This window comes from Meles meles, chromosome 2 (assembly GCF_922984935.1).
Source record: "Meles meles chromosome 2, mMelMel3.1 paternal haplotype, whole genome shotgun sequence".
Classification (NCBI taxonomy): Eukaryota; Metazoa; Chordata; class Mammalia; order Carnivora; family Mustelidae; genus Meles; species Meles meles.
The window spans coordinates 165321942-165338021 of NC_060067.1; the positions used below are offsets into that span (position 1 = coordinate 165321942).

At 53.9% G+C, this 16080-nt stretch overlaps 1 protein-coding gene across 3 annotated transcripts in view; it reads left to right on the plus strand.

The window, feature by feature from the left end:
• Positions 1 to 16080, plus strand: part of LOXL2 (lysyl oxidase like 2) — an 88366-nt gene that overhangs the window by 59803 nt on the left and 12483 nt on the right. For all 3 annotated transcript variants that reach the window (XM_045998134.1, XM_045998135.1, XM_045998136.1), the window contains exons 7-9: positions 5821 to 5972; positions 11370 to 11537; positions 13428 to 13590. In XM_045998134.1, the coding sequence (XP_045854090.1) occupies positions 5821 to 5972; positions 11370 to 11537; positions 13428 to 13590 (483 nt within the window). The remainder of the gene's footprint in view (positions 1 to 5820; positions 5973 to 11369; positions 11538 to 13427; positions 13591 to 16080) is intronic.

Consider the following 16080-nt stretch of genomic DNA (forward strand, 5'->3'; position numbering starts at 1 on the left):
CTGGAGAGAGAGTCCTGGAATCAGAGATGCCCTGCTGGGGAGGACCTCAGTTCATCTGATCCAACAACCGAGGCCTGGAGGCGTGGGAGGACAAGCCTGTGTTCATCCCCAGAATGAATGGTGGAGAAAATCTGAAACCCAAGTCATTAGCTCTCAGGTTTGGGCTTCTCCTGGTATGTCCACCATGGCCCAGTCCTGTGCACATTCAGAACGTTTCTCTATCGCCATTCTGCAATCCCACAAGCTTCCTGGGCATGTACAGAAGGTTAGGGATCTAGGCTGGCCTCTGACGTTGCATTGGGCCACCTAGAAGCCTCAGTTATACCGCCCTGGTCATGGTGAGCTCTTTGGAGCTCCCCTGGATGGCAAATACCCCCACAGTCTGGGTCCCCGATTGGCTGATGTGATGGTCTGTGCTTTCCCAAGGCCTGCGGGACAAAGCCCACACGTTCTGAGAAATGAGTAAGCACTGGATGACGTAAGCATTCCATCTATCGTGGGCGTGTGCTACTTGACCCAGTTACTTCACTGCCCGGAGTGGCTGCAGGTTTCTAGGGACCTACCAAACTCTGGAAGAGACCACTGACATTTTCGATGCTGTCCTTGAAAGAACCACTGGGTGATTTATGATCTGCCACCACTCTGGGCAGGTCAACTCTGGTAGGCAGGAAGGGGAAAGTCCACAGTCAATGTCAAGTCACAGAGCAGATGGGGTCAGTTCAGTCTCGGCTCTGGCTGGTGGACCGAGCAACCACACCCATAGTTTGGGCGTGAAAGGCAAGGACGAAGAGCCCAGCAGTCTGAGCCCCAGTCCCAGCGCTGCCACCTCCCTGCTTGGTGACCTTGAGCAAAACCTGGGGTTTCAGATTCTACACTGGAGTCGTGGCTCCAGCCTCCTGGGATTCTCTGAGACCTGCTCTTACCACCAGGTTGGAGGTCAGGTCAGAGTCAGGCACTATGCTTTGCACCCTGGGACCCCCTGCACACATCTGGACTGCAGCTGGCTGTTTCCACGACCACCTCCTCCCAAGACCCAGCACTGCAGGAGGAGAGGGCCTGTGTCCTTCACCTCTGTATCCCTAATGCTGAGTCTGTACCCGACTCATAGTGCTCTAGGCTGTTCATTTTATGAAGAACACATGAATGAATGAATGAATGAATGAATTCCAGTTGCATAAGTAGGATTAGCTGAGTGAATGCTTGGTAAAGAAGTTTGAGCACTCTGCACCTTAGCTGTCCAATAGAAATACAGCAGGAGCCACAGAAGTAATTTTAAATTGTCTTGTAGCCAAATAAATAAAAAGAAACAGGAAAAATTAATTTTAATAATATATTTCCCTTAGTCCACTATATCCCAAATATTATGATTTCGATATGTAATCACCACCAGTGCTATTAACGAGATAGTGTACATTTTGCATACCAAGCCTTTGAACTCTAAGCTGTGTGTTACCCTTAGAGAGCATCTCGGTGTGGACTGGCCATGGTCCACGTGCTCTGTGTGGTCAGTGGCTGTGTGGGTCAGGGCAGCTTTAGAGCAGTGGCTTCAAAAGCCCTTTGCCTGACACCCCCCAGCAGAAATACACATGATGGGACAGGCCATGCACATAAAGCTGAAACAGATGTTTCTGGAAACAGTGCTTACCTCTACGGCATGCAAAATGCCATGCTATGTCGTACTGTATTCTACTGGGCTCTTAAAAATGTGACTGTAGGGGCGCCTGGGTGGCTCAGTGGGTTAAAGCCTCCGCCTTCAGCCCAGGTCACAATCCCAGGGTCCTGGGATCGAGCCCCGCATCAGGCTCTCTGCTTAGCAGGGAGCCTGCTTCCTCCTCTCTCTGCCTGCCTCTCTGCCTGCTTGTGATCTCTGTCTGCCATATAAGTAAATAAAAATCTTAAAAAAAAAAAAATGTGACTGTAACCCTAAGAGTTGACTGTAGGTCTAGAGTCTGTGATATCGCTCCAGGGGATTAGGCTTGTCCCCAGTGCTCTGCTTACTACCACCCCCACCCCCGCCCAGCCCAGGGCCAAGGCTTGATACTTGGGGGAAGAACAGGACCAAAGTGCAGATGGGGAAGGCATCGTGAGGAGGAGCAATCCAGGGGTCAGTCCAGACCAGGAGCAGGCGAACGCTGGGAGTCAGGAAGCCCACAGGCACTGCCAGCCATGGTCCGAGGTAGACGCAGGCCAGCAGCCTTCAGGGACGCCTTCCGCCCTGTGGAACTGGGAGTTGCAGGAAGAGAGTGAGAAGCACTAGTTTTCCCATCTCTGTGCCGTGAGTGTGTCTACATGGGGCCCGCCCTCTGGAGCCCCATCCCCACGTGTCTGAGAACCCCGTGGGCATTTGTACAAGTGGGGCTGGAAGGAGACACCCAGTTGTTAGTTGGAGTCTAAAGCATGTTAGGCTCTTGTACAAACCTTTCCTCCCCCCGCCAGTCCCGTAGGCCAGTGATTCATAAGCGTTCGCTGAGGACTGTTAGGGCTGGGCCCTGGAATGGAGAATTCATTTATTCCGCAAACATTTACGGTAATGGTTTCTGCTTCCCTGGAGCTTGTGTCAAAGTGGGGAAACTAGAAATAGCCTCGCTCAAAGAGAACCTGCATTCAGAAGGGCCACAGGATATGAGATGGGATCCGAATACTCTACCATTTCCTGAGCCCCTGGTAACTGACCATCCTTGGTGTCTGTCATTCCTCCTCAACCCCACCCTGCTGAAGAGATGTCATTATGGTCTTTGACAGATGAGGGAGGTAGGGCTCCAAAAGCGCCTGTCACTACCCAAGGAGACGCAGGCTCCCTCCTCTAGTCTCTCGTCGCCTCCCAGGGAGAGGTGTGGACAGAAGAAGCTGCAGGTGGAGGTGAGCTGGTGTCTGACAGAGCAGGGCTGGAGGAAGGCTCTGAGATCCTCAGAGGCGGGCCTCTAGCTAGGTCAGCAAAAGGAGGTGTTGCAGGGGCCGATAGAGCCTCCCCAGATGAAGAACGCAGGCACTCCCAAACACTCCGCTCTTTTGCACAGCAACCTTCCGCTCCCGTCCAGCACACGGGAGTTTTTTCATCAGGAGAGAATCCCATCGTGGAGCCAGACTGCCTGGTTTGCCTCCTGGCTCCTCCATCAGGCCCGTTACTTCATCGTCAGCCCCCGCTTTCCTCATTGTACTGACTGGCGATGACTTGATGAGTTCATGTACGCGATGTGTGTAGACAGGAACCAGCATGTAGTAAGTGCTCAAGACATACACGCCATCCTTCTGACAGTCATCAAACAAGCCCCACATCGGACACTCAGGTCCAAGGTTGCTGTCCGTCTCTGTGTCCACCCGATTCCCGGAGCTGGGGCCCCTGCTCTCACAACCTCTGTGCTCTGAGACCTTGGATGCTTCCAGCTGTAGTCACTATGTTTTAATCGATTGAATTGGAAGCCTTATTGTTTGTGAATTGTATTTGTGAATTTGTGAATTTCCAAGGGAAGGGAAACTTGGCTCTCACTTGCTAACATAGGTTGCTCCTGGATGTTAATTTTGGCCTTAGTGAGCCTAGATACCGAGTGTCTCTGGAAACCTCTGCAACGGAGATCACAGAAGGAACACAGACATGACGTCGGCCCTTGTGGGGCCTCCAGCCCAGTAGGGAAGCAGACACGGAAGAGAGGGGACTCAGCTCAGATAGGAATCAGAAAGGCTTCTCAAGGAAAGTGGTCAAAGCCAAGCCCTGAAGGCTGGGTGAGAGTTAGCTGGTGAGGGGACGAGGAAGATGGGCTGGACAGAGGGTACAGGCAGAGGAAAAGCTCAGCTCAGTCAAGCAGCCTTGAGACGGTGGGACAGCGGAGGTGGGAGAGCAGGCCGAGCCAGAAGGCTAAGTGAGAGGCCACATTGTGCCGAGCGGGCCATTTGGGGACTGTGGATTTTCCCCTTCGATGCAGTGAGAAGCCGTTCCAGGGACTTTAGATGGGGAGTGACTTGATTCAACAGGCATTAACAGCACTCTTGGGCTGCCCTGCAGCGAATATTTTGGAATGAACAGGCAGGACAGAGCGTAGAAGCTGTTGCATTTGTCCAAATGGGAGAAGACAGGGTGGGATGAGCGTTGTGACGGCAGAAGCGCAGAGCACCAGATTTAGTGGAGTGCACAGGTGTGGTGATGGCTTCCTTGTCAACCACAGAGGGAGAGGGGGTACGGAGATGAGCTCTGGGTTCTGGTGAGAACATCGAGCCAGACTTCCCAGGATGGAGAGGGCTGGCAGAGAAGCAGGTGGGAGGTGGTCCTTCTGCTGGCCGGGAAGTCAAGGGGACAAAACAGACAACATTTCCAAGAAGTTCACTCTGACGGGGATGAAAGTGACAGGCCAGGGTGCGCGGTGCTTAGGGGAGGGCAGCTGTCAGATGAGGGGTGAGTCTCTGAGTGTTGAGGGGCAGGACCCGAGTGAAAGGAGCATGGTGGGTGAAGGTCAGGAGAGAGAGGTGATCCCAGGCAGGGCAGGGACCAAAGAGGGAGTCAGTGCAGCCCAGAGCTCCCAGAGAGAACTGGGCTTCCATCCACGTTGATGGGCTAGACAGAGGGGAGGTAACCTTGTGAGCTGAGCTAAGTTGAGGCTGGTCAGGTTGGGAATTCTCTCTCCCCAGCAGTGGGGGGCTTCCTGTGGTTATGTGGGTGCATATGAGAGTAGTTTCCCTGCATGTTCACCATTGGTCACTTGCCAGATGATTTGCTTTCTGCCCCAGCAGCTCCCCTGTCCACACTGCCATTGCCCAGGGGGCACACTCAGGTGCTTGCAGCAGGGAGCACCGGCAGGAGACAGGCTGGGGAGAGGAGGGAGGCCAGGTGTCTCTTCTCCCTGCAGCGTCCCTGTAGGCTGCTGTGTTCCTCTTGGACCAGGGGTAACGGCTCTTAACAGGTGGCCTTTCCACACAGCTTCTTTGCTCTCCTGGGTCAGACATCTATCTTCCCCTCACTCCTGCAGGCCAAGGAGCCATTTCTGTGTCCCATTGTTATTAGTCTCTGAGTGTTGGACTGCCCGTTGTGATTTTGTGATTTCCCTACACTCTGTCCATACCTTTATTATCTTCTTTTTTTTTTCAAGATTTATTTATTTAGTTTAGAGAGCATCAGAGTATGCGTGCACACGAGCAGGGTAGGGGCAGAGAGAGAGAAAGAGGGAGAGAATCCTCAAGCAGGCTCCCTGCTGAGCATGGCACCCGGTGTGGGATTCGATTCCGGGACCCTGAGATCTTGAGCTGAAATCAAGAGTCAGACACGCTTAAAAACAAAAAAACAAAAGAAAAACAAAAACAAAAAAAACCCAGACACAACTGAATGAGCCATCCAGGCTCATTAAGGCACCCCTTACCTTTATTTTCAAAATCCCTTTTTTTAACTCTGTTCAAATCATCTAGTGTGATTGTGCTGTCACTTTCCTGCAGGGACTCTAATTCTGTAGGGCTAGTCACCCCTTCAGGTTCAAAACACACAGGGTATTAAAGTTGAACAGGAAAAAAAAAAGTTGAATAGGGACCTTAGGTGTCTTCTCATCCAACTCTTTATCCCAGAAGAAAACCAATATTCAGAGAGGCTGAGTGCATTGGCCAAGGTCGCACAGGAAGTTAGGGGCACATTTGACTTGCTTTCAGGGCAGAAGTGAATCCCAAGACAAGAAGCAATTCTCTCCGCGGAGAGGAGGCCTGGAGCCTGAGCTGATGATGGGACACAGCGGGAAGAGTTTGAGGACGGGACAAACACGTCCTTCCTATCTAGGACTTTCTTTCACATTCCAGAAACTTTCCTTTGGAAGCTGTCACTAGCACATGCTTGTTTCCCTCCCGCAGGGATAGGACCCATCCACCTGAATGAAATCGAGTGCACCGGGAATGAGAAGTCCATCATAGACTGCAAATTCAACGCCGAGTCTCAGGGCTGCAACCACGAGGAAGATGCCGGCGTGAGATGTAACATCCCCGCCATGGGCTTCCAGAAGAAGGTGAGGGGCTGCGCTCTGTTTTGGTCACTGAGTCCCAGAAAGTCTGAGCCAGGTGGCCTCACACTCAAGGGTTCTCACAGGTGGGATTTGAGTGCTCTGAGGACGAGCTCAGAAAGGGCCGGGCTTGCTGCTGTCACTATTACCGACTTTGTCGCCTTGCACTCAAGTGTGCCGAGGGAGAAAATGTATGGACAAGCACGCTGTTCCTCAGGGGCAGATATCGGGCCCCTGCTGCATACCACCCCCTGCACGGGGACTGGACATGTGGCGTGATCGCTAGTCCTTTCTATAAGGGTCTCAAGGTCTGTAGCGTCTCTGACACCCTTGGCATGGTCCCTGTGCAAGGACCAGGGCAACCATGTCGACAGCAGGTCTACAAGTTACACAACGGTAAGCACCGAATAGACAGTACTTTGGAACAGAAAAGTGTAGTTTGGTAACCAGAGGGAAAGACAGGGAAACCTTAACAACATTATACCGGAGACACACCTTTCCTCTCCTGAGGTAAGTCTCTAAAATCCTACATCAGCATGTCTCCCGGCTTGGGTGGTTTTTCCCACAGGGCTAGCCAACAAGATGAATTCCTCTCAGTCATCTCCATCCTCAGGAAAGTTCCAGTATGTTCTATTCATTGCTCTTCACTGTCCCACGTATTTGGTTGGGTCCCGGGCGTAACCTGCTACCCAGCTAGCCCGTTGGAAGAGTTTCTTAAGTGCTTATTTTAAAAACGAGCAAATGCAGACACATCAGGGCGCAAGATGGCTCCCCCATTGGGTTCTTGCTTCGACCGTGATTCTTGACCTTGGCACCGGCATGCCAAACCGGTCAGCCATGACATGCGTTTGGATCCAAAATGGCACCCCCACAGCCCTCAGCCAAGCCGTGCGTTTGCCTGTGGGTGAGTGGGAGCACGGGTCACAAGTATCGCTATGGGAGACGCTTGCCATCTCCAGTCATCTGGCAGCCTTGCAAGATAGCCGTTCGGAGCTGTGGAAGGCGACGTGCCCTAGTCCTGGTATGCCGTGGCAGACTGCCCTTTAGGCTGATTGGAGATGGGTGGGTGGAGTGGGGTTTTCAACCCAAATGAAAGACCTAGGCCAAAGAAAGTGATGTTTTCCAGATGCACTTTGTGGTTGGGATGGCTGAGCCAGGCCGTGCACTTGGTGATGCCAGCGGGGACACCACGCTCCTAGCCCCGATGGCCTCACCCTTGCGCGGGCCTCCAGGCTCTGGCAGGTGCTCCCTGAGCTCAAGCGGAAGGCGCGGGAGATTTTTACCCTGACCTCCCATCCCCCGGGAAGGAAATGGGCAAGGTCACCTGTGAAAGAAAGTCCCACAGGCCGTACGGATTGTCTCGGCTCCACAGCAGGCCAGCCTGTCACGTGGTATGGCTCGGGGCTGCCAAGGGCACCGGCAGGTACGCCAGGCAGAACCGCCAAGACTCTCAGCTGTTATCACGTGTTAGTTTGCCAGGGCCGCCATAACAAAACGCCACGGACTGGGAGGCTTTGACGCTAAAAATGTTGGTCCTCACAACTGGAGGGTCTAGAAATCCAAGATCAAAGTGCTGGCCGGGCTGGTTTCTGCCGAGGCCTCTCTCCCTGGCTTGTGGATGGCAGCCTCCTCGTGCGTCCTCATGCGGCCTCTGTGTATGCATCCCCGTGTCTCTTCCTCGTCTTATAAGGGTGCCCGTCGTATTGCCCTAAGGCCCACCCTTATGACCTCATTTAATGTAATGACCTCTTGAAACAACCTTTCTCCAAATACAGCCATATTAATGGGTTGGGGCTGCGGCGTGGGAATTCCATGGGTACACGAGTCAGTTCGCCGTCACTCACTGGCTGAGTCCTTCCATAATTTCTTTGAGGCTTGAGTTTACTCCTCTGGAAAGAAGGATATTGAGAGAGATGATTTCCCTGGCTTCTCTGCCACCCCTGCTCGGTAGGAAATTGACTTTCCTCTTCAATGGCTACTAGAGACCGCACACTTGGAAGCCGGCGGCTTTGGTCATCCGGCCCCAGCAAAGCCTCATTCCTCTTGCTACTGGGAGGGGGGAGCCGAGCCCAGGAGGCTCTGGGAAGGGCAGGTGGGCTTCCCGGGCGACCACCCTTGCTGACCTCCGGTTCACCTCTGAGCTGCAGGCCTCCCCTGGCCCGGCCTGGTTAGCAAGACCAAGCCCGTGTGAGGAATGTTGAGTTGGCAAGTGCCCGTGCTTCCTTTCAGGCTGATATCCGGGTCATGTTCCCTTGCCTCCTACCCCCTCACGTCCCAAAATAGGTGTGGGACTGGTTAACCACAACCTTATCAAAACATGAGGCAGCCTTGCGGGACGCCACTGGCGGGAAGTGTTTTGCTTTCCCTGTTGGTGCTCAGGAGAATGTCGCTGCCTGTGCTCCGCGCCCTTCTTTCAGACCCCAGACTGCTGCCATCGAAAATCAAAGGAATAAGGAAAGGGGAGTGCCAGGGTTATTTTCAGAAACTCTGAGGATGCTGGACCTTCACTGGTATCCTCGCTGGCTGACCCGAGGCCTCTCGGGGTTCCTCCCATGCTGGTGAGGGCAGAACACCTCTAGCTGGCACATCCGGCTATTTCTGGAATGCTGGTTCCTCAGAGTGGGGCCCGGGGCATGGAGAGCGGTGTCCTGGGCTGTGTTAGAGCTTCATGGCTGGCCTCTTGCTCCCTCTGGGCTTCTCTAGAAAATGAGAAAAGGCCCCCAGTGCATCTTGAAACTCCCAGAGCCATGGAAACCTGGTCCCTGTCACTGACTGTTACAGTAGTCCATAAGGCAAGGCACTGTCCACAAGGAACTCTAAAACAGTAACAAACCCAATTAAAAGTCATTCTGCTCTTAGCCTCACTGCCCGCTGGCATTTGCCTCAGCGCTCACCTGGCCCACCGGACGGGTCCACTCCCATAGCCTCCACCTCCCCAGGGTGCACGGGCTTGGGGGTGGCAGCTGGAAACCACACCAGGGGAGGGAGATGGCCGGTAGTGACCTAGAGATGCCCCCATGGGTTTAAACAGACGCCCTGCCCAAGGTGCCGCCCTTTCCTTGGCATGTTGAAGCCCAGTAGTCTGCCTTCTGCCATTCTGGGATTTTCTCAGTGGCTCTGCTCATCTTACTTGTCTGTGTTTTTACATAGACCCAAAGATATGTTAGTCGTGGGTGAAGTACGATCCAGATCTAAGACCATGTCCAGTGCCCACCCTCGCCCCGGGCTCTCAGCCCAGAAACGCTCAGAAGACAAACGTTGGCCTCCCAAAGGCCAGCCCTCTTCTTGCCTGCTTGACCCCCTCTAGTTCTTCTGAAGAGAGTTTTGATTTCTGATGGGACTCCACCGTAATAACGATCATTACTAGGATGCTGACTAATATTTCTTGAGCACTTAACGATGTGAGGATTTTCCATGAATTATCTCATTTAAATCTTCCTCTCCACAAGCCTGGGAGGTAGACCCGGCATCATGGCTGCCCTTGGTTTGTCTGTTTGCCAGCTGACCTCATCGACCTTTGAAGCCCCTAAATCCATGATAAGATTTGAGACGTATGTCCCAGAAGTTATGCTATTTCTAAGAACTGGCAAGCCAACAGCCCAGTATGCGAGGGTTCCTGGAGGCGTCATGCCTTGTCCCAAAGGAATGAATTGCTATAGGCGTGTAAAGGAAGCAGTGTAAGGTGTTTGGAAGAAGGGGAGCATTTTTAGAGTCCTTCCCCAAACTCCAGATCTCTCTGCTTGAGCTCACCTAAGCTGGTCCATGCTTTCAGTCTGTAAGACTGATCATTCATTCATTCTTTCCAGAATATTGTTGGAGAAGCTGACATTTGTGAGGTACCGTATTAATTTTCGATCACACAGGAAACCACACAAATACAGCTCTGCCCTTAGGAGCTTATATTCGAGCGGGGAGACAGGGGTTAAATCGCGAGTTAGCTTAATTAAAACTGTTGGAAGTGCTCAGAGGGAGGTGTGTAGGGAGCGACGGAGTGTGTCCATGGCCATGAACCCCAACGAGAGGGAAGTGGCTCAGGGTGCGGAATCAGAAGAGTGAACAAGGATCAGCCAGGCAGAAGGGCACCTATATGTAGTGGGCTTACACGTGGCTTACTGAGTGACTCGGTCAAGAGAGGTAGCGGTGGAAACCGGAGGAAGGCCTGCGTGCCTGGAGGTCACAGAACAGGATGGAAGCCTGAGTAGCGGAGCAAGGGGAAGCCGCTGCCATGTTGCGAGCCGAGAAGTGATACGAGCAGGGGTCTTTCAAAGCTGACGCTGGCTTCTGAGCAGACAAGCGGGTGATGAAGTCCAGGGCGGAGGCAGGGAGAGAAGGAGGGGTCTGGTTCAGGCAGGGGGTGATGGCGCTGAGACAAGAGGGTCCACGCAGAGCTAAGGGAAGTGATGAATTGGAAAGAGACTTTGGAGATAAAATCCAACGAGGAAGATTTTGACCGGATGTTATGGGAGAGAGAGAGAGGACAGTGTGGAGAATGGCTCCGGGATTGCCGGCTCGTATAACAGAGTCATCTGGGATCAGCAAAGGATAGGTTGCAGGCCAGACCTATCCCTCTGCCTCTGTTTTTGTCATTATAGTTTTACTGGGAACACAGCCACGCTTGGCCATTGACCCATTAGCCGGGGCCGCTCTTAAGCTGTGCGGCAGAGTTGAGTGCTTATGACACGGAGCGCATGACCCATGAACCCTAAAATACCTCCAGCCCTTTGCAGAAAGTGTGCTGCCCCTGGAGTAGACAGGAGTGCCTTTTGCTGCAATAGGGGCACAAGGAGGAGATAGAACACAGGTTTAGATGGAGATGGAGAAGACGCCACGTTCAGATTTGGGGTCTCCCTGAAACTGACATGTGAAACCGTGACAGTATTTGAACTGTCAAATAGGCGGCTGGTTACGGGGTCTCAGAAGGGAGTTCTGGTGGAGAGGACAGTGGGGACGGGGGCAGATGATATTGGGAGCTGGAACCAGCCAAGCAGAGGGTGTGCTGAGGACCAAAGGGCCCAGGAAGAAGTCTCAGGGAGTTCTAACATTTTTAGTAATTTTAAGTTCTAACATTTAAGTTCTAACATTGGCGCATCCTCCCGGGTGTCTGATTCTAAGGGCAGCCCTCCCCAGGCGTCTCAGGGATGGCAGCAGGGAGCAGGGGCTGGCAGCATTGGGGGTCAGTGCCCAGGCTTCTGAGGCCTTGAGCTGCCTGCGGGTGGAGACCTAAAACACAAGCCTGCGCTGGGCACCATGCAGGCACACAGCAGGCTCTCAGTGATGCTGTTGACGCTGACTGTGTCCCAGGCAGGAAACCCTGGCTCGGGGGGAGTTGAGACTGACGGCAATACGGTGGGGCAGCTCCCCTCCGGTCCCATCTGGTGACTTTGCCTTTCTCTCTGTCCACAGCTGCGCCTGAACGGGGGCCGGAACCCCTACGAGGGCCGCGTGGAGGTGCTCGTGGAGAGGAATGGGTCCCTCGTATGGGGGACGGTGTGTGGCGAGAACTGGGGCATTGTAGAGGCCATGGTGGTCTGTCGGCAGCTGGGCCTGGGGTTTGCCAGCAACGCCTTCCAGGTGAGAAGCCCCCACCTTGGCCCCTTCCATCCAGTGTGACCCTGACCCTCGCAGTCAGGACCTGCTTTCCATGCACCTTCCCCAGCTGCCCGGGAGGTGGACGGCAAAGTGCCCTGAGCTGGGGGCAGAGGGACCAGGAACCTCATCCTGGCCTCGGCTCTGCAGCTCACTGCCCTGAGTCCTTGGGGGGTCATGTTCTGCTCTGGACTCCTTTTCTCCTCTACAGGCTACGAGCCTGGACTCTGGTTTCCAGGGTCTACTCTGCTTAGAACGCTGGGATTCACCCTGGGCTGGGGGCTGATTCTGGGATGTTCTGATGTGCCTATGCAGAGGGAAGCAACTCAGTCCTATGGGGCAGTGAAGACCACCCAGCCCAAAGGCCCGGCACCCCAGAGGCCTTAGCTCACTCCCTTGGAGGCCCCTCTGTGCAGACCGTGTTTCCCAGCCGGCGTCTGTACTCATGCCTTCTCCCCTTGATTGGCTGGTAAACCCCTAAGCCTTTCCCATCGTCCATGCCCTCCTCCAGCCAGCCCCTCCCTGAAAGAGAGGGACTCAGCTGAAGGCAGCTAAGCCCCTGCCCCTATCAAAAGGCAGCAGAGGAGAGGCAAGAAGCACTTTGGCTTCAAAAATCATTGACTTCTGCAAGCTGTATTGTGAGGACACATTGTGAGAAGGAGACTGTGGGGGGAGGAGAAGCCAGAGACGGGAGGCTTAAGGTCTGTTCCCATCTCTACCCCCACCAGCCTTCTGCGTAATGATCTCGGCCAATGCGGCTGCCCTCCCAGGCATCCCTTCTCCTCCCTCTGACATGGAAGGAACCCCTCAGGTCCTCAGTGTCCTGGCTCTGGACACTTTCTCAGTGTTTGGAGAAAAGAAAAATGTCTGGAGGCCCCACGTTGCTTTGCTAACCCTGCCCCAGCTCTTGTTCAGGGAGGCAGGGTGGGGGGTGGGGGTCCTGCCTCCCGAACAGGATTTCTTAGGGAGGGACTTGGGTCAGCCCCGAAGCCTTGCAGAGCCTGACTGCCTGCCATGGGCTGGCTGGGTCCAGGGTAGGAGCTGAGTCCTGAGCTGTCCTGTGGCTCCTCATTCTAGCATTCAGAAGGGCCCGGCCTCTGAGACCTCTGCCCATTCCCTCCGGGGTCCTGGCTTCCCACAGTGTCTCTGCTAATGCTGCTTCGACAAGCCGGGCCCTCCCTGGGGCTCCAGCGCGAGAGGGGAAAACAGTGCTCTTTTGCAGAGCGCCCGTCCCGCTATTTTCTTTCCCAGGTAGCTCGTTCTTAACACACCTGGGCCTCAGCAAGGTCATGACGTGGGCCGGGATCTCTGCCACCGATTACACACCCCGTCCCTTCTCAAGGCCCCAGCCCTCTCTCCAGAGGACGACTGTAAGGAGAACCAGTAGGATGTATGCATGATGAGCTATCACATGTGAACAGGTTTCTTCTCTCCTGCCAGTTCTGATGGATCGGCAGTGTCTCCGGGAGCACTGTGCCAAGGAATCCGAGAGCACGTGCAGGTTTAGAGGAGACAGGACCGTGACAGGCAAGTCCTGTCTGCCCCTGGGCTCAGGGCTGGGGAACAAGCAGCCTGAGTTATCGGCGCCTGCCGTTCCTGACACACAACACTGGACAGCCGTTTGACCAAAACCTTAGCCACACTTTCCCCGCGGGGACGAGAGGCAGAGACAGAGCGTGGGGCTCTCCCCCACTCCACCACCAGCAAACTGAGTGACTTGGGGCCATGACTGTGTGTGCCGCCGCTGTCCCCATTAGAAAAAGTGGGCTTGCATTTAGCTTCAGCCTTAGGATTTACCTGAGGCTGGAAGTTGACTGAATACGAGAAAGTGATGGCTCACGGTGACACACTTCCCCTGTCTTTTGATTCCTCCAGGAGACCTGGTATTGGCACGGAAATATCTACGCCAACAAGGTGGTCATGAGTGGGGTGAAGTGCTCGGGAACCGAGCTGTCCCTGGCACACTGCCGCCAGGACGAGGATGTGGCCTGCCCCCAGGGCGCGGTGCAGTATGGGGCCGGAGTTGCCTGCTCAGAAAGTGAGAGTCCCTTGGGGGGTCACATGCCCCCTCCCCACACAGACACCCCAACACTTGCCTGCTGACGGTGGAAAGAGAAGGGGGAGGGAGGGACTGGGGAGTCTGGGAGCCTTGGGTTCAAATGGTGGGGCCGCCGGAGACCAGGGGACCTTCCGTGAATTCTGTCCCTGAGAACTCCCAGCTCTTACCAGTTAACGAGGAAGACAGCACCTTCCTCAGGGCCGTTTCTGAGGCCAGGGAAGCAGATGAAGCTCATACCCGGGGCTCCGTGTGTGTTGGCTTCCTTCCTCCCACCCCGCTCCAAAAAGCATTGCTTGTTTTCACACCTTGGAGACAACTTAGCTTCCTGGGGAGTCCCTGGGAATCCTAGAGAGACTGAAAACATAGAAGGGGAAGCCCTGCGGGGACTCAGAATGGCCCAGCTCATGAAGGCTCCCTTCTATGCTGAGAGAGAGAGAGAGAGGACTAGCCCTGCAGCCTTGTAGGCAGCACTCCGGAGCCTCGTGACGGTGCTGCTCTCCCGCCTTGACTTTCTGAAACCACACTTAGCCTTTTCCCTCGTGAATCTGGGAGGTGCAGGGGGCCCCGGATCTGGCCAGAAAGCCTGAGAGCAGACCCCACCTGCCGTTTATTAGCTAATCTTGGCAGAGTTAACCACTCTGATCTCTAGTTACGGTTTTTCCTAGACGATGGGAATTAAATGTGACAGGAAACACACGCGCGTGCCCAGAAGACAGTAGTTCACCATCTCTTACCGTCATGGAAAGCCAGGGGGGCCAGACCTGAGCTAGTGAGCTTCCTGCACCATTGACCCCTTCAGACTCACCCAGCGTTTTCTAAGCCTTCCTTGTAAGGCAGGACTGCCCTCCTCCCACCCACCAGGCATGAGCTTCTCTGGGCGGACCACCCTGTCCGAGGAAGAGCTCGTCGCTCTTAACCGGCCTCCCCAGAAGGAACATCCAGAGAGAAGCAGTCAGGGGCCTTTTCTTGGCTTCTGAATTTATTTATATTTGTAATATACCATCATTCACAAGAGGGAAATAATGTAAACCTAAATAAAATTCAAGGTAGCCTAGGAGAAGATCAGATGTGAAAAGTAGGGATTGGCAAAAAGGTACTGGCTCAAAATGGAACTGAGAGAGAGGTTAAAAAAAAAATACGTGCTATAGAGTCCTATTCGTGTACTGTTGGGAGGTCATAAAATTCACCAGGAGCTTCCTAACAGCCAAAGGAAGGAGGGAAACCTGGTCATTAATGTCATCCCCAGTGTCCATGAAGTAGAAATATACCCATGAGATGAGAGACGCCCACTGTTCTAGATTCTGAGATGGAAGGGAATTTCTCATGCAGACAGACAGTTATGAGATCAACAGTGCCCTTGCCATCCTCATGGCAGGTGAAAAATGAGTTTTTTCTGAGAACCCCTCAAGTTAGGTCAAGCAAACAGTTAGCCAGGCGAACAGTGGCCATTTGGGCCAAGAACACAGCTCTTAGCGAATCTGGCTTAATGCATGTTTCAGTATTGGCAGATGAGGAATATTCTGCGTAATTACTATTTCTCATCCAACCAGTTCCACCCTGTATCTACAAGTCTTCCTTTTCTCTCCCTCTTCCTGCTGACCCACCCCCCACTCCGCCATATACACTCCGTCTTCACTGTTACCTCTAGTGTCTTCTCCACTCCCTCTACGTCCTTCACCCTGGCTGTCTCGGCCCGTGTCCAGGCGCCGTTCCTCCAGACTGTATCAGTGCCGAGGCTCCTTGGCAGGACCCCCACAGTGACCGGTGCCCCTCCAATGGCTTCCCCACTCCAGGGCCGGAATCCATGCTGGTCTCCCACGCATACTTCTGTCCTGTTCAAACCCCTCCAGGCTTCCCCATAGCACTTAGGTGAATTTGGGAACTTGCACAAGGCACGTGTTGTCCAGCCTCATTTGGAGCCACCTTCCATCTCCCACCCCTCCTTGGTGGCCCAGCCATAGAGGTGCCCCTTTATGCCTTGGGGACCTGACACGTGCTACTTAGCGTTGTAGGGCTACTCCTTGTAGTCCCTGCTCGTTCTCCAGGGAGCAACTAAACCCTAATTGCCTCCAAGGAAATCCTTCCCGACCTCCTCCCCTCTACTGGGTCCCCTGGTTATAATTTCCAACACCCTCCATATGTCTCCTTCTGGCTCTGGTCACAACTGTAATTAAGTAGCTAATATGGGCTTCTGTCTGTCTCTCCTGCGACAACGTCAGGTCAGCCTTGTGCAGCACTGTCCAGAGAGCCTAGCACAGGGTTCACTGGGATGCTTGGTGGAAAGACACAAAGAAAGAGAGAAAGAGCAAGGGAGACCGATTCGCTCAGCTCAGATGTAAGTAGAAGTGCTGTCCACGGAGTACCGACTGTGGTACAGACAGTGAAAAAGAGACTCATTACACCCTCCAATAAAAGTGTGACCAGGACACTCAGCACCAGCCACGCGGCCTCCTGGTGTGTGTCCTCCAA